Source organism: Parambassis ranga, chromosome 4, assembly GCF_900634625.1.
Source record: "Parambassis ranga chromosome 4, fParRan2.1, whole genome shotgun sequence".
In the NCBI taxonomy this organism is placed as follows: Eukaryota; Metazoa; Chordata; class Actinopteri; family Ambassidae; genus Parambassis; species Parambassis ranga.
Window position 1 is genome coordinate 2652235 of NC_041025.1, and position 18951 is coordinate 2671185.

An 18951-nucleotide genomic window follows, 5' to 3' on the forward strand; every position below is an offset into this window, starting at 1 on the left:
GGTGACATAAAGGACTTGACCAATGGCTGAACTAATGTCTGTGCTAATCTGTCCACCTGCCACAGGCAGAATGTACATTTGTATTTGACCTGAGCTGGCTTTGTTAGCCATGAGTTCTTGTAATTTTTAGTGGTGAGTTCACAGCGTTTTTTAAGGTGATTGTGCTTGATTAGTCTGGTATTTATGAGACTGTGACCTCTTTATTTCCTGTGAAATTACCGGAATGAGACAAAAGAGTAAAACTGGCAGCATAAGAGTATTAATCACTTCATGGATTAAAGGTCAAAGATACCGCGGATTGTTTTTTTGGCTTTCCTTCCGAAGCATCTGCATGTCCTTTTGACAGTAGAGTCAGTAGGAATTAAAGCAGTGGAAATCGTTCAATTTGTTCTTTTCAAAGTCAGTGTGACTTAAGAGTAGTTGGCAGGAAGTGAAGCTAACATCCACACAGCTGGGTTCTTCCAATGGGAAATAGTGACTACATTTAATGTGGGAAATTAGTGGTCAGTAAATGACATCATTTTCAGATGTATCTACATCCTACAAACAGTAATGCATCCATGACATGTCATATATTGCATTTAAAACTGTTACTGCTGCTGAAGTGATGCATTCTACCCCGACAACACAGGGTCCCAGAGCATATTAGTAGCATTGTATGCGTTGTTTTTGTTTACAGTACTGTGCTTTATCCCTTTATGATGGGCAGAATTTCTCACGGATTGGGTCTCAGTTTTGGTCTGGTCCCCACGATAACCAGGAAGTGAAGCTGTAATTTAGGATGTCTTAAATGTTGTTGTTATTGTTGTTGTTGTTTTTCTTCGTGTGGTCAGAAACTTTTTTCTTTCTTTCTGGATGACTTTTTGCTGCAGACTTGGTGGCTGACAGCTCTTCACACTTCCTACTGCCAAAGGGGTGGTGGTTTTCATCCCTTGTGGTGTTGTTGGGCTCAAAATTAAAAAAAAAAAAAAGTCATTTAGTTTAGCCGATAGTCACTCTCTTTGTTGTTGTTGCTGTTGTTTTACCACTGCTCGTAGTCAGCTATTGCAGACTGTATGTAAAGTCACAGAATTGTGCTAATAGTACCTTGTGGCAACGCTAAGGTTTTTGTCTATAGTCTGAGCTGTTGAACCCTGTGATCTCCTGGTGACACGTTTCTTACATGACAAAGTCTGAAAGCATCCCCAACATCAAGACCCAACATGCTTGTGTTTACAATGACGACAACAAACACAGACACACATTCCTGCACCGCAGAAGACCCTGACCCTGTGTCTGTTGTGTTTCAACCCTTGCATTTATCAGGCCTGTGCTTGTTTGTCCGTACTGTATGAGGTGATAATGATATTCATTGAGATACTGTGCAGGAATAAAAGACAGAGACCCATTATCAGCAGATCCTGTCATTAGACATCCTCTGATTGTTTTCTTGCGTTGACGCCTTCTTCCTGAGAGCTGATAGGAAACCCCCCCTCCTCTCCCTCCTCCTCGACCTTGAGGAACAACCACCCAAAAATAACACAAACTGTGTATCGTACAGTATTTGTGTTTGTGTGGACAGCGTCTGCTTCGTGCTGTTCCTCTTTCAGATCAGCCTACATTTGAGAGTAGATGAACGGACAACGAACGGTTGTTGAACATGAACACAGACATGACATTGTACGATTGAAATCAATTGCTTGAACTCAGCAGTGCACGAAACAGTCACCCTAGCGGTCACCATGACAACAATGTAAACAAAAAGGCAATAGGCCCTATTGAAACCACATAAATCTATATGTCCACGTTGTGCTTTTCCCCTTCCTGTGCTCAAAGTTCTTTTGTACAAAGAATAATGAACACACACAGACATTACGTGCTTGCATGGGAACACTGTAGTGTTTATGCTCATGTAGGAAGTAGTTCCCAAAACACACTGTATGTGACAGCTCGATCGGCATTGTGTTGAAAACAATGTGTTTGAGTCCACATGTGTCCGGTTGTGTGAGCATGTGAGTCCATGTGTTTCCATGTTTGCAGTGTGTGTGTGTGTGTGTGTGTATAAAATGTTATAGCCATATAATAGACTTAGGATCAGCACAAATTGTAGCTTGGTATTAGTTTGTTTTAAGACAAGGCATTTAAGAACAACCTCCAGTGCCAGTAGGTTCAGTAGGTGTGTTATCAATCATTGGTAATGGAAGGAAGTGCTGTGGTTGACAATTACGCAGCATTCTGTGGTTGTTTAAAGCCAGGTTGGGGCATCTACGTCATTCTTCGTGTGTTCACTGTTTTGTTACAGGTTTAGGAAGGGATCACAGTTTGGCGACTTCATGACTAGTTGTAGTTTTGTTCTGTCCTCCGCACAACCTCAAGTCTCACCAGAGGTTGTGCTGAGCAGCTGGAATTGTGAGATCATGCGGATTTCTGAGTTTACCCAAATGTTTGAAGATCACTTGTGACTCATGAGATTTTGTGGCAAGAGGGGTATTTGCCTGTGCTTTGTCCTCTATTTCCAAAATGAACCTAATATCATCCTTGTGGGTTACAGAGTCCGACTCCCAATGATTTTGGTGTTTTATTTTGAAAATCAACCAGATTGTCTTTGTCATACTTGTGTCAGACTTTCAGCCTGCATACTTTTAGCCAAGCAACATTGAAGGTCACTTCTGGGATGCACTGTAGTGCACAAAGCATTAACATGCTATGTCTGAACTCCTCCACTCAGTGCCTACTGCCCTGCCTACTGAGACTTTGTTGGAGAGGACTATGTAGTGACTATGTGCAGGGACTATGTAGTGGGCTGTATATACACTACCGTTCAAAAGTTTCGGGTCACCAGGCCAGTGCCTCTGTTTCCCTTTGTATATATTCCATTAAAAATAAGCCTTTTCTTACTAGAATAGTCTGTGTCTAGATTGTCTCATTACTTTTATGTTATCTTCATTAAAAACAATGCGTTTTAAAATAGACACATATATAATTTCTTATGTATTTAATAGAGTTTTATATGCAGTTTTCTAGTATATTGTGTGCATTATACATATGTTGCATTTATGTATGGAATAGAAGCATTAAAAATAAACACATACTGCTGCAGCAACTATGTAGCTTGAGTGGACATGAAACTGGGAAAAAATGGATTTAGTTACTCTTCAAAGAAACCTCACAGAGAAGAATTTGAGTCCATAAAGTTGACTTCCACATGCTGTTCACATTTAGCAGTCCAACATAACTCAGACTTCATAAAAAACATACATAGATCGCAATGGTACACAGATATTCTGCCAAGGGTAACATCCACTCCACAAAAATGAAACACACTCTAACACACACACGCACACTGCAGCTCAGCCCCACTTCGTCTTACCCTCTTCTTCTTCTCCTGCTGTCTCTTCTTTCTTCTGACACACACTCACGCCCTGTCCTCTTTCTCTGACTCCTGATAGGCTGTTGACTCAGAGAAGGGCTGTTTTACTACAGCTGGAGCTGGAAAAAGTGACCACAGGCACATGTAACTACCACAACACACAAGCAATTCCGGGTGTCCTCCAGCTGTGTGCATGAAAAGTCAGACGAAAAAGGGAGATTGCAATTCTCTCCGTCCAGACGTCTGGAACAGTTAATGATAAGGATGGCGATAAAGAAGCAGTCGCTGCTCACAGATCAGGGTTTTGTTTGTGGATGTTGTCTTCACCTCACTGGGTTTGGATACTGTGAAGTCATTTAACAGGATTGCTGCTTTTTTGAGTGGATTTACATTTACCGCTATGCTGGAGCCGGCAGGGTGTTAAAATGAAGAGCGTCAAACACATTATAGGTAGGCTAATGTTCATGCATACAAATGTCATTGTTTTCAAATGATAGAAATAAATGCTGTAAACTGAGGAATTTCCAAAGCTTAGATGAGTACCTGGGTGACTGGCAGCTGAGGCATGCCGATTCCAAAACTTTGTGATTAACAAAAATAACACACTACAAAATATCCGGCTCATTTGGTGACATGAAGAACCTACTACAGGTCTCTTAGACTAAATGATATTAAGATCCAACCCAGTCTCATCTAACAATGTGAAATTGTCACATTATTTTGTGTCCTATTTTGTGTTTTGAGTCCTTTTTTTGTGACAGACAGCACCAATGCAGGAACTGCAGCCCTTATGTTCTGATGAAATAGTGACATCATTATTTGTGTAGATTGACATGAATTATTTTTATGACAGCAAGCATGGCAACCTAAAACCTTACTGTGCTGTATAAAGCCAAACGTTAAACAGTTGTGTTTTAATGCCGAACCCCAATGGAGAGTGGATTATTGGCGTAGGGTAGACGCAAACTCGGGATCCAGTGGTCACTGTAGGTTTCTCACTTGGACAGTCAAAATTATGGGCGAAGACTTTGTGATGTCACTCTTTTGTTTCTGAAGAGCTGTTTTGAGGCTCGGTGGGAGGCTCTGGGACCATGTTGGTGTCACAGTCCGCCAAAACTCTTAAGTACAAACAAAGAGGGGGAACTAGCCCCACTTCCGCAGCATGGTTCTGTCCGTTTCGTGTGTGCGCAAAAATAAATAAATAAAAATGCTACAATTTCACAAAAAAGTTGACTAATTGTGTTGGTGTGTACAAAACACCAATGATGTAATATAATGTCTAAACTCAGGTGCAATATGGCTGCTGTAGGTGTACACACTGAATTACTACAAGCTTCTCTGCCATTTTCTTAGTGACACAATGTCGAGTTAGTTATTCACACAACTGTATAGCTACAGTGCATCCACAATGGTTCAATGATTTTTGCAAGAACAGATTGCAGGATGTCCTCTAACAAACCTTGATGGAGCTTCCTCAGTGAACAGAAGCTACAGCAGCTATGAATATGTGTGTGTGAGAGCATGCTGTTTAATCTGTTTTGGAGCAGATGGATGAAGGTGATCTAGCCATGTGTATGTGTAGTCAGGAGTGATGCCACTGTATTTCTGCAGCTATGTGGGAAATCACTGGCCACCTGTTGGTCACACTCAAGCCTGTTCAGCATCTGACAGGATTTTTTTATTGGAAAAAAGAGTCTGTATTGTCACCATGTTGTTACATTGTTCATATTTTGAATGCACATAGTATCGATTAGAATGGATATAATCATGGATCATCATTAGACACACTAGGGAGGTTCTTACAGTCAATATTGTTAGACTTAAGCACCTTTTACACTAGACATAAATACCCATTAGGACCCAATAACATTAGTCTAAAATAGGTTTAGTTGGCTAAAATGGCCTTTTATTCTTTGAATCCAGCTCTGAAAAGCAGTCAAGGTAAAACATTATCATTTTTTATTATAATTTTATATTAACTGTATATTGAAGTAGTAGTAGAGTAGTTTTAGTGGCTAAAGAAAATAAAGTTTTAATGACTAGGGCTAACAAGTATTTTTAATGCCTCGTACTAAACAAGTCATTGCCTAAAATAAATAAAGTTTTAGGGTCTAAACCTAATGTTAAAGCTAATGTTTTAACGCTTATTCCTATCTAAGTAGTTTTAATGACTAAGGCTAACCCAGTAGTTTATTGTCTAAACAATAGACCTGTTTATGTGTTTGAACATGAAGTTTGTGATTGTTAATACAAAAGTGTGATTTTTGTTGACACACTACTGATCTGAATGCTTTGTGAGAACTCGCAGCTTTCTGACTCTTTGTCAAAGTGAAGAATGTCTGTGCCATTTAAATCCCTTCAGTGTCCAGCTTTCCTCACGGGGCCATAATTGTGGTTAAACTAACTAGCAGTAGTTGCCCAACATAGAAATAAACGCACCGGCTTGCAGGACTGCAAAACAGCTACAGAAAACCTTGACATACTGTATTACTTATTCGATGCCTGTGTCTTAAACTTTCAAATCAATACTCCCACTGGTGCCATTAGTGAGTTTACAGCCTACGTAATGCAACCTGTCTGCTTATATGCGTGCTTCCTGCACTTACTCTCTGTCTCTGCAGTGCTCCGTCAGTTTCTAAAAACAGCTTGTTGCTGCTGAGGCTTGAAGTGGTCATACATCACATCTGTCTGCTCCACTCCTCTCTACTCTGAAGTTCCAACAATACAGAACATCCTCCCTGCTAAAGTGGCTGGCTCTGGTTGCATAACTCTTGGACATTTCCTAGATCCTATATTCTGTCGTCACTCTTGTCTACTGTGTTTAGGGGGAAATGAGTATCAAATACATTATATGATTAGCTAAAGGTTTTAAAATGTCCATTTATAGATGGCTAAGGGTTACAGGAGTTAGCTGTTCATTGACAGCTGGATTAGGATCCAGCCCCCCGTGACCCCATACAGGATAAAGACGGTTAAGAAGATGCCTTAAATCTGAGATATTATTTTGAGTGGCATGTTTTGCTTGTTAGGCATTTCATTGTTTGCAATGATATTAGCCATTGAAATATGCTGAGGAAAGAATTGAAAATTCTAAATCTACTATTCTGTGCAGTATGCAAAATTAGTTCTTGTTGTGGTTCTCAGACCCTGAAGACTGAATCACCACATCACGTGAATCTGTAACATTTTACTTGCAAATTCTCTGCTTAACCTCATGTACCATGTCTACAAGGCTCTGCTGTATGCACTTTCAGACTGAATTTTCATATATATATATATGAAATATTAGATATATATTAGATGCTCAGAAGGCAATTTTTGGGTATATTGTCCAGCGAATGAATCAGAAAAACTATACCAAGCATATCTGACTGGCTCGGTCTGTAATAGAAGCTGTATTTTGAATACCCTTGGTATGTCAGCAGACTCGGAGGAACAGAGGTACATTGATAATGCTTCCCTTAAAGGCCACTACCAGTCGTTATATTCTTCTTCTCCTTTTGACTTTCCCTTCCCCCACCAGCACAGAACCTACCCAAGCATGTTTCAGAGTAATAAAGTGCAGTCAGTGTAAATGCGTGTCTTTATTCTCTGCAACAGAGAAAGGTTTGTTCACTGTACACTGTGCTTTGGGCTGCAGGGGAGCCATAATAATCGTTAAACCAGAGCAGGGTAGAGTGTAATGACAGGCACACACTTAAAGCCTTGTCCCAGAATGCTTTGTTCTTGTTTCATATACACTCAACAAAAATATAAACGCAACACTTTTGTTTTTGCTCCCATGTTTCATGAGATGAACTTGAAGATCTAAACTTCATTCCAGATACACAATATTACCATTCCTCTCAAACATTGTTCACAAATCTGTCTAAATGTGTGATAGTGAGCACTTCTGCTTTGCTGAGATAATCCATCCCACCTCACAGGTGTGCCACATCAAGATGCTGATCTGACATCATGATTAGTGCACAGGTGTACCTCAAACTGCCCACAATAAAAGGCCACCCTGAAATGTGCAGTTTTGTCTCACAGCAAAATGCCACAGATGCCACAAGCATTGAGGGAGCGTGCAATTGGCATGCTGACAGCAGGAATGTCAACCAGATCTGTTGCTCGTGCATTGAATGTTCATTTCTCCACCATAAGCCGTCTCCAAAGGCGTTTCAGAGAATATGGCAGTACATCCAACCGGCCTCACAACCGCAGACCACGAGTAACCACACCAGCCCAGGACCTCCACATCCAGCAGGTTCACCTCCGAGATCGTCTGAGACCAGCCACTCAGACAGCTGCTGAAACAATTGGTTTGCATAACCAAACAATTTCTGCACAAACTGTCAGAAACCGTCTCAGGGAAGCTCAACTGCATGCTCGTCGTCCTCATCGGGGTCTTAACCTGACTCCAGATCGTCGCCGTAACAGACTTGAGTGGGCAAATGCTCACATTCGATGGTGTCTAGCACGTTGGAGAGGTGTTCTCTTCACGGATGAATCTCGGTTTACATTGTTCAGGGCAGATGGCAGACAGCGTGTGTGGCGTCGTGTGGGTGAGCGCTTTGCTGATGTCAATGTTGTGGATCGAGTGGCCCATGGTGGTGGTGGGGTCATGGTATGGGCAGGCATCTGTTATGGACGAAGAACACAGGTGCATTTTATTGATGGCCTTTTGAATGCACAGAGATACCGTGATGAGATCCTGAGGCCCATTGTTGTGCCATACATCCATGAGCATCACCTCATGTTTCAGCAAGATAATGCACGGCCCCATGTTGCAAGGATCTGTACACAATTCTTGGAAGCTGAAAATGTCCCAGTTCTTGCATGGCCAGCATACTCACCGGACATGTCACCCATTGAACATGTTTGGGACCGTGTGCTTGACCGGCGTATACGACAGCGTGCACCAGTTCCCACTAATATCCAGCAACTTCGCACAGCCATTGAAGAGGAGTGGACCAACATTCCACAGGCCACAATAGACAATCTGATAAACTCTATGCGAAGAAGATGTGTTGCACTGCATGAGGCAAATGGTGGTCACACCAGATACTGACTGGTTCTGAGTCCCCAGACCGCCAATAAAGCAGAAACAAAATGCACATTTCAGGGTGGCCTTTTATTGTGGGCAGTTTGAGGTACACCTGTGCACTAATCATGATGTCAGATCAGCATCTTGATGTGGCACACCTGTGAGGTGGGATGGATTATCTCAGCAAAGCAGAAGTGCTCACTATCACACATTTAGACAGATTTGTGAACAATGTTTGAGAGGAATGGTAATATTGTGTATCTGGAATGAAGTTTAGATCTTCAAGTCCATCTCATGAAACATGGGAGCAAAAACAAAAGTGTTGCGTTTATATTTTTGTTGAGTGTATATACCATGCATGACCTCCTGGGAGAAATGGAGAGTTTTCAGAACAGACCACATATGATTCATACATGTGTGACCAAACAAGATTTAAAAAACACTTTTTAATCACATGGGAAAGTCCAGATAGAGGTGTCAGGATTATGTCAAGCATTGCTAGCTGATGATATAAGTGAATTGTCATTCAGTCTGGGCAGTATTAGTCACAGATAAACATGTACACACAGGAAAACAGAGACAATGCAGGTTACAGAATGTGGAAAGCCTAAGGCATGGAGAGTTCATCTTTAAGCTCATCCATGTTCCAGAAGGAAAAAACTAAGGCAGGAAAAGACACAGTAAAAACAGCCCAAGAATATATGTGGGCAACCTAAGGCAAAAACAAAGACAGCAAAGACATCCCATATACCAACCCATAGGTAGAAGTTTATAAGCCTAAGGCAGAGCCTGAACACATACATGGTAAACCTAAGGTGGGCAGCAAGGACACATTTGGACAGGCTGAAGCAGAAAAAGCAGACTTCCTTAGTCACACCTTAACATAAATGGAAAGACTATTGCAGGGAGATCAACACTTTGCATACCATATTTGGAAAGCCTAAGGCAGGGAGGGTATACTTGTATACACCCCACATACATTTGTGAGAGGCCTAAAATAGGAAGAGCATACCTTCCATGTATGCACATGTATAGTATACGTGGAAGCCTAAGACGGGGAAAGCAACAGCAAAGACCCCACACAAACAAAAGCCTAAGGGAGAGTGGGCAACAAGGACAGCAACAGCAAAGACACAAAGACACTACAGTTTCAGAATCACAACTACATAACATTGATTAAATCAGACACCGCAGACAAGGAGTAAGTAGAAAAAGTAGGCAGACTGAAGCAGTTTAAATCGAGCACTGCCAAGATTAGAGATTTGCCAAGTAAGATGTCTAAATCAGCTGATGTGGTCTAGTTAGGCAATCAGCTGCTCTCAGCTGATGTCCTAGGGTTCTGGGCTGAGCCATGACCTCATGATGTGTCTGAACTACTCAAGTGAGAGAGGACTGTGAAACAACATTATTAAAACATAACATTATTAAAGGTTATGCCATGCAGTTACATCATAAAACCAATTTAAAAATGTCAATCTTGTTCTTATAAAAAATAGTGAGTTTACTTGGTATGGCTTATGTGAAAACTGTGAAATTCACATTCGGTCTATTGTCTGTGTCTTCTTACAGATGAGATTATGCAGCAGGACATCAGGCCCCTGCTGGCTGTAGACATAATTGAGCAGCTTCATCGCCAGTTTGCCTTGCTTTCAGGTAAGTGATGAGCCTCCTCCTCTTTCACTTCACCATATGTTTGCCGGAACTGAAAGTGCGTGATTCTGCATTGTTTCTGGGGGAAAAAAGTAATGTTTTTAGTCACTGCTCTTGGGTTTGAGTAAATGAGAGAAAGTTCCAGTTCCCCTTAGCTTGTCTGGGTATGTGTTGTTGAAGATAAAAAAAGAGGAAATCTGGTGGACTGTTAATGTGAATAAGACAACAAGAAGAGGTTTATAGGGGGTTCATCTGCCCATGCCTTCCGGTGTTTTCTGCTGTAACTTGGAGAGACTGGGATTAAAGCATTTACAAATTCCAATAGGTAAATAGCATGAGGGGAACATTGAGTGTGTGTCACATACACGAATTGCATCTGATTATTAGATTTGGGAAAAAAAATTGCAACTGTTAGTATGCTAAAAGAGTCTAGTAAAGGATTTAATTATTTTCCATTAGAATAAAGGGATGCTAAGCTGTAATATGGATGCAATAAATTGCAGTGCAAACTGGTTGTTAAATGTAGTTAATATGAACACTCAGTGACTGGCCAATGAATAAGTTCAGGACTCTGAGATGACAATAAACACACGACTGTGTTAGTCTCTGGTCCTACTTTGTGCATTAGAACAGCTGGCCTCTTAATCACTGGGATCCAGCTGGTGGAAAGTCACATCATTTTATTTTTTGTAAGTTTAGACAGGAACTTTGCTTCTGCCACCCCAGCATTCTCACTGTGTGCCCTCAGACTTTCCAGATGTGCTGTTAGTGGTGACACAGCAGCCTGTGCGGTTGTCCTAGGATGCTTCTCATTCCTTCTCTCAGTGCTCCCACAACAGGCAAAATAAGTGCTTCCAAAAGTTCCTCTCTCAGCAGTACATGCCTGCAGGGTTTCAGCCTGGTTTATGGTCTCTGCCACATATGTCTGTGTGTGTGCGTCTGTTGTGTTTTCTCAGCACGATGTAGGCTGGTATTACATGGTCATTTGTTTTTATATTTCTGCCTTTCTGACATTCTTCACTGCTTTTCTCAAGGTCACATCTCTTCCTGGATTTTTGCTGTTCACTGCAGACACAGTGTATTAGAATGGACAATCAATAACAATGGTCACTTCTCTACTGTTTGCACTTAAAGTACATTCAGCTTCTTTAAAAAAGAGGCAAAGTTCTCCCAAAGAAACAGTTTCACCCAACTTGCATTAATATCTTTTAGCCACCTGGGGGCAGTACAATATCAAAAGTCAAAGTCAAAATCAACTTTCAACTGTCATATATAACTGCCATATATAAAAGGAAATACATCATAAGGGGACAGTTTCTCTCAGCCCCTTAGTGTACAAAACTTAAGTATAAATGCAAAAGAAAAATAATAGCAAAAATAGGATAACTTTAGTAAAACGTAAAATGAAATGACACAATATAAAATACAGAGTTTACATAAACAGATGGGGTATACATACATAGGCCCTTACTTACATATTGAGAGAGTTCAGTCTTCTGATTGCTTGGTGAATGACGCTGGTGGTCAGTCTGGTAGTGGAGGCACAGAGGGCCCGATAACGCCTACCTGAGGGCAGAGGTTGGGTGGGGTCGTCTGCAATGCTGACTATTCTGCTGGCTAGGCAGGTCCTATAGATGGCGGCTGAGTTGCCAAACCACACATACAGCTGGTCAGGATGCCGCTGAACAGTGCCTCGGTAGAAGGAGCACATAATTGGTGCTGGCAGAGTGTTCTCCAGAAGTCAGTGATGATATCCTTTGTTTTTTCTACATTTAAGGAGAGATTGTTTCCTCTGCACCATGTGGCCAGCTAATCCACTTTATCCCTGCAGTTGGTCTCATCCTTGTTAATGAGACTCATCACAGTTGTGTTGGGATTGGGAGGGAGATGTTACTGTCACAGGTCTGTTGTGGGGACTTGTAGCCTGTGATGGTCTCGATACCCTGCCACAGACTCCTTGTGTTTCTACTGTCTTTGAAATGGTTGGTTATTCTTTATGTGTGCTGGAGCTCGGCATAGCACACAAGAGCTGACTGTGTTGTTGAAAATGCTACCTTGTGGGTCCCACATTGTGTCCAACATGCGATGACGGTTAGCAACATTTGGAGCCATGTTTCTGGTCCAAAATGAAAGTTAAGCTGTTTAACCACGTCATTTGTATTTAAACCCACACACAGTGTGAGGACCAGTTCCCTCCCCTGCTGTATAAGCAGTAATCCTTTAATATTTTACTGCCAACCCAGGAAGAAGGTTAGAATAACCGTTCAAGAGCTATTTTACTGAAGTCTAGAAAGCCAGTAAGACATCTCTGAGACCATGTGACTCACACGGTCTTGCAGCATGTGAGGTAGTTCAATCTATTTCTGTTATATTTTATGGTTGTGGTTGAGAGATGATTGGTAATATGGCAGAGAAAAGTGCATGTTTGTATTTCGGCATTTTTTTTGTGGGTTGGTCATTTTGTTTTTTAAATTACAAAGTTCAGTTTTCTCCCCACATGAAATATGATGTCATAATATTTCAACTGAGGCACATGAGGATTTATTGTATAACTCTATGGCGCCATCTTGTGATTTCTATATTTTATAGCAGGTGAGGAACGTGTGTTTTTTTATGACTTTCCCATGTGTTTAGTTTTACAAGCAAGACCTGATTTACCGATATCTGCAACACATATCCCTTTAAGTCAATACATGTTTATTGGTGATGTAACAAAGATGGCTGGTAAATGTTTTCGTGGTGTTTTTTTGTGCCACAGGAGGACGAGGGAAAGATGGCGCACCCATCATCACTTTTCCAGAGTACTCAGGCTTCAGTGAAGTGCCAGAAGAGGATTTCCTCAATGTAGTTACTTACCTGACCAGCATCCCCAGGTATGCACGCACACACACATACACATACACACCAGTGCCATCTAGTGACAGAATACAACAGACACACAAACACACAGGCCTCTTAAACCAATGTTAAAGTAAACTGCTTGTTGTTCAGTTGATAAGCATGGCACAGATTATTTTATTATTTATTTTATTTTATTTTTTCCTTATCTCTCCAGTCTGGATGCTGCCAGCATCGGCTTCGTCATCATCATCGACCGAAGGAAGGACAAATGGAGCTCAGTGAAGGCCTCTTTATCCAGGATCGCTGTAAGTTCTCTGAGATACCTTGTTGAAACACATTCACAGATATTAAATGTCCTTATAAAATATTCCAAATTATAATATTCCTAATTATTATTAAATTATTATTATTAAAAAAATGTCTATAGTGGTATCACAGCTGATCCTATAGTTTGACTAAGGGAATGAATGGAGTATGAGAGAACATGTTTTACATGTGCTGTTATCCAGGGGGCGTTCCCGGGAAACCTCCAGCTGGTCTTGGTGCTGAGGCCATCCAGGTTCTTCCAGAGGGCTATAGCTGACATAGGAATCAAGCTGCACAAGGATGACTTTAAAATGAAGGTACCGGTAAGCATGATGGCATTTCATTCTGAGCCATGCAAATAACATGACACAGAATGAAACACCATCGACAAAGTGTTGCATTCTGCAGCTCATATCTGTGCTACATGTGTCCGGTGACACCTTTGTTACCAAAATAACAACAGGAAACAGCATGGTCAAAATTGTGCATAAAAATAAATAAAATAAAAAGTAATCAAATACAAAAGTCAAATAAAGTAATCAAACAAATGTTATTTTAATTTGTGCATTTTGAATGTTTCTAGTATATTTTTCTATGGGACAAAGCCCTGAAGGCTCTTCAGATCTTGGCAGCATGACATACACAATGTAATACAGCACCTTTATCTTAACATTAGTCTCTGGGTCCTATTTTCTGAATATATTTCCTGGTCAAAAGCACTCATACTGATGCACTGTGTTTGCAGATTGTGATGCTGAACTCTTTGTCGGACCTCCATGGCTACGTGGATAAAGCCCAGCTGACCCGGGAGTTAGGGGGAAATCTAGAGTACTGCCATAGTCAATGGATACATCACCGGACTGTGAGTACATGTACAGACATTGTCAAGAATTTTGACAAAGAGAACCCAATGAAACAAATGAGACAGAAATGTTGGTGTTGGATAGAAATGTTCTTCTATCTTAAGTAAATGATCCAATGTTACATCAAAAGTCTGTGAACCTCTAAAACAGGGGTCTCAAACTCAACTTACCCGGGGGGCCGCTGGGGGTAGAGTCTGGGTGAGGGTTAAGGCCGCATTAAAAAAAAAGGGTTTCAAATATTCCAAAAAAGTACAACTGGTCCAATCGTCTCAATCTTTATTAATAACAGGTCAGAATAGGGATGCAAATTATTGATTAATTCAATAATCGTTAGTTGAATGACCTTAGCGATCGATTAACGATTAATTGATAAGCGGAGATTTTCCTGGGCCTGAATTTCCCTCCATTTCACTAAGACTAAAATCTAAACATTGTCATATTCGTTAATGAGTGATTTGCTGTACCTTTGGAGATACAGTACAGACAATGACATTTATGTAGGCTAGTGTAACAAAATCTATTGTGAATAGAAATAAAATAAAATATGTCCAGCTGCTTTAACATGAAAATAAGTTGTTCACTGGCTCCTCACACAGACACATGTCCAGGAGTCAGGCGTGTGCACAGCTTACAGTGAGGGCAGCTACTGAGAACACGTGTTCTATTCAACTAGCATCCTGATTAAAAAGAAAGAAAGAAACTCCAAGTACTTCATGTGACCTGCGTATTCACAGCGAGCACAAATGGAAATGCTGATTAACACGCGGCAGTCTCCTAGTTTGATCCATTCTGGGACTATATTCTGACGGAGCACTGCTACATGCGCACTGAGATCATGCCGCACCTGAAAACACACACCGTCAACATACCAGCATGGGGGCAGAACTCCTCTGCAGCGAAGAAATGCGCGAGCATGCAGAGACAGAAACGACACGCCGAGCGGAACGGAGGCTGCCACCCCTCAAAAAAAAATTCAAACTAAATATCAGAGAAATACTGACAGGGTAATTAATAATAAAAATAAAATGCACAGGGCAAGCCTCAGCAAATAAGTGTGTGTGAGAAAAATGTGCGGGTCGCACTAACACTAAACTTTGATGTCAATTGGGGGCCACACAATTTGCGGCCCGTGAGCCGACTTTGAGACCCCTGCTCTAAAACATGAGGGGTAAGTACTGAAACTTGGTACTTAAGTAAAAATACAATTGTCCAGCAAAATACTTAAGTAAAAGTAGAAATTCTACATCAACAATCCTACTTAAGTGAATGTCTTACTTATTTTTAAATGTACTACTTTTAAATAAAAGTATTCAAAGTCTCAACATCTAGGTGCTGCCATGTTGATATAGAATGCAGATAGATCTTCTGGTACTTCTGCCTCTACACATGTCACTACTAGTAACTCCCTGCCAGCAGACCCACACATTCAAACATATCTTTTAAACACGTCCACTGGTGGCTCAGTTCAGTGGAGGCTGACTCTGGATCAATGTTCAATGGTAAGGTTAGCTGCAGAGGACAGGAGGCCAGTGACAGTTTATCTACTGCTGTGCTGCTGCCAAACATGAGCTCTGCTATCAGTGGAGCTGATGGAGCCACCTGATTGGTTTAACTGTAAACTGTGTACACACAACTTGTAAAAATCTGCTGAAGCTTCTGGTCATAATTATGCAGAAATATACCCCATAGGGTTCACAAACGTTCAAGTAACCGTGATGTTTCAGTACTTATATGGTGACAATATTATATAATGATATATGAATCTGTTTTCTATTAGGCCATTGAAAACTTTGCCATGACAGTGAAAACTACAGCACAGATGTTGCAGAAGTTTGGGACAGACCTGGCTGAGACAGAGTTGCCTAATGACGTCCAGTCCACCAAAGACCTACTCACAGCACACACTGACAAACACAGTAACCTCAAGGTAAGGGATGCTAAAGACATCTGAATGTAAGAAAACATAAAAAACACAGGTATAAGTGCTCAAAGAATGAATTTAATGTGCTACCTTAGATCTTATAATCACCTTTTGTATTTGCCTCCATGCTAAAACTGCAGAAAAACAACATGTTGTTAGCTTCTCTTGCTATTTGACGCTTTCTATCAGAAGCTACAGTTTAACTCTTCGGATGCAAAAACAGTACATCAGGTCAAACAAGGTCTTTACTGGAACAGTCCATACTGTCTCATCGAAACAAATATTTAAAATGAAGTTGACAGGACAACTTCTCAAAAACTCATTGGCTGGATTGTTTGTCTGGGATCAGTTCAGCTTTGCATGCTAAAATATTGCCATGCATTTTTTTTTACATTTTGTCCAGTCATCTTGGTAGGGAAGCAGAACTATGTGAATATATATATACATATATATATATATATATATATATATATATATATATATATATCTGCTTCCCTACCAAGATGACCGGACAAAATGAGTCACAGGATGATGTGAGGCTTTAGGAAAAACCAACCATTTTATGTTAATGTGTAAATAATTGGCCTGCGGGTGTTGTTAATGTAATAACTCAGGCTTTCCTATGAAATGGGAGAGGCTGAGGGGGCAGTCTATTGAAGGATGCCAGTTAGCACTGAGCTAATCCAAAAATAACATTTTCTTCCTGATGTCAATGAAAGTAATTCACTTGCTGTATAATTTCAGCTTCAGCAATTCTTGCTTTTGTGTCAACTTTTTTTTTCTACATTTCAGCACTAAAATGAGTCAACTTCTGCATCTTTTCAGCTTCAGACACCATTTCAGTCAAAACACAATAAACGAGGCTTTGCTCTGTTATACTTCAGTTTTTGTTTATTGCACAACAGAATAAAGTAGACTTCAGAAACAGTGCTCTAACAGGCTGTAACCTTTGATACGGTATATACGTGGTGAAAACAGGAAATCCTCTGCACTTCTTGGTTGGTGCAACGTTTGACCACACCACTGCAGACCGTTAAAGGTTGCAGACATGGCTGTATGTCTGTCGAGAGATCATGCTGTCCTGCATCACTGCTCTTGTTTAGACAAGGCTTGCAAAGACATTAGATAAAATACCAGATACAGATCACATATTACAATAATAGCTGGAAACACAATAAATCACTTGGATACACATACGTGCGGTTGACATTAATGGTATATGTGTCTCTAAATCAGGATGAACTGAAGCTGGCTTTGAAGCAGGGCACCACCTTGTTCGGCTGTATCAAGGAGCAGGCAGCCAAATCAGAGACTCGTGAGCTCAACCCGGACGAAATGGAGAACCAAACCACAGTGGAAAGGTGACACGGAATATAATTTATCATAAGTGTTAACCTATATGGTGCACAGTCCCGAGGTACGTCTCAGATTGCAGGCTGTGATGAAGTTTCTGTGGTGTGTTTCAGGCTCCTGGCCCAGCTGGATGAGACAGAAAATGCCTTTGAACAGTTCTGGTGTAAACACCATCTGAAACTGGAGCAGTGCCTGCAGCTACGCCACTTTGAACAGGACTTCAGAGAGGTATATATCTGCAGATCTTGCCTGTCTGGCTGCCTGTGGCCTGCAAGCTTTGGATCTTTGCTGCGCTTCCTCTTCAGGAGCTGGAGTTCAGCTGCAAAGTCCTACTTTGAAAAACAGACACAAACACTGACCAGCTGAGTCAGTATGGAAACCATCCAGTGGAAAGTTCTGTGTTACTTCTGCCATTAGGTTTCGGTGAGGCCTAATGTTTAAGAAGGTTTATAAATATCTATTTGCTTCTTTGAATGCTTCTTACATTACCAAAAACACTCAAAGTTGTAAAATATAAGAAGTACACAGATTTTCTCTGACTTTGTCCCCTCTTTGTGTCTCTAGGTCAAAGTGTCTCTCGACAGTCTGACAGACAGCCTGAACAGCCTATCAGATACTGGGGATTGTGTGGCCAGAGTTGAACAGCTCCTGAAGGACCTGAAAATACTGGAGGAGAAGGCTCAGGTTGGTCAGCACGAACACACATTTAAAAGTGTTTAAAAGGGAAGTGTTATTTAAAAACAGAAACCACAACTGTCACACAGACATAGGCTCATCAGTGTACAAAGCTGTCACGCTATATATAGTTATGTCAATTTTTATTTTATTGACTATGTTATTAAATGTTTTTCAGTTGTCTAAGTAAATATATAGTTTTTTAACATTCATACAAAACTACATCTGAGGTGGACCTCATGGGACATTGTGAACAGTATCCTGTCATATGTTTTCTTTAACAGTACCTATTTGAGGTGGATTTGCCTTTATTTTATTCTGGAACCGTACATTAATAAGCCATGAAAACTAAAAATGATAACTTATATTCCCCACAAATAATTCTATTGTATGAATACAGCAGCACTTTGATCACATGCTTTAAACAATTCTAATGACACCTTAAATTTCACTTTGAAATGTAGTGATTTAATCAGTGTTCTTCTCCCTCCAGCCCACACTAGAAAAGGCACAGCTCCATGCTCTGCACGGCGACCAGCTAATCCAGAGCGACCACTACGCCGTGGACTCTATTCGACCCAAGTGCGTGGAGCTGCGGCGGGTCTGCGACGACTTCAGCAACGAAACCAAGAAAAAGACAGATGTCCTGTCTAAATCCCTTCAGATACACATCGGCATCGATAAGGTAATGTAACCCAAACACACAGTTAAGCTTGATTTCTAATTTACCCCTTTTGTTAACCATGCCTTCTGTGCTCAGGTGAACCAGTGGTGTGAGTCCGGCATCTACCTGCTGGCTTCCCAAGCTGTGGATAAGTGTCAGTCGCAGGAAGGGGCGGAGTCGGCGCTGACAGACATCGAACATTTCCTGGAGTCAGCAGAAAAGAACCAACTGACGGAGCTGAAGAACCTCCACAACCAGTATGAGGTTGTCCTGTCGGAGGACATCAAGGTACAGCGTGAC

At 41.0% G+C, this 18951-nt stretch overlaps 1 protein-coding gene across 3 annotated transcripts in view; it reads left to right on the plus strand.

Moving 5' to 3' along the window:
* mcf2l2 (MCF.2 cell line derived transforming sequence-like 2) overlaps positions 1-18951 on the plus strand; it is a 67368-nt gene that overhangs the window by 2633 nt on the left and 45784 nt on the right. Inside the window, exons 1-12 of one of the 3 annotated variants that reach the window (XM_028403373.1) lie at positions 3732-3799; positions 9948-10031; positions 12787-12901; positions 13084-13174; positions 13379-13498; positions 13921-14037; positions 15816-15965; positions 17196-17320; positions 17426-17540; positions 17877-17996; positions 18481-18672; positions 18748-18939. In XM_028403373.1, coding sequence (XP_028259174.1) covers positions 3775-3799; positions 9948-10031; positions 12787-12901; positions 13084-13174; positions 13379-13498; positions 13921-14037; positions 15816-15965; positions 17196-17320; positions 17426-17540; positions 17877-17996; positions 18481-18672; positions 18748-18939 — 1446 coding nt within the window. In that variant the 5' untranslated portion in view covers positions 3732-3774. Of the gene's footprint in view, positions 1-3731; positions 3800-9947; positions 10032-12786; positions 12902-13083; positions 13175-13378; positions 13499-13920; positions 14038-15815; positions 15966-17195; positions 17321-17425; positions 17541-17876; positions 17997-18480; positions 18673-18747; positions 18940-18951 lie in introns of those variants that run through there. The other 2 variants (XM_028403375.1, XM_028403374.1) reach the window with 2 other exon arrangements.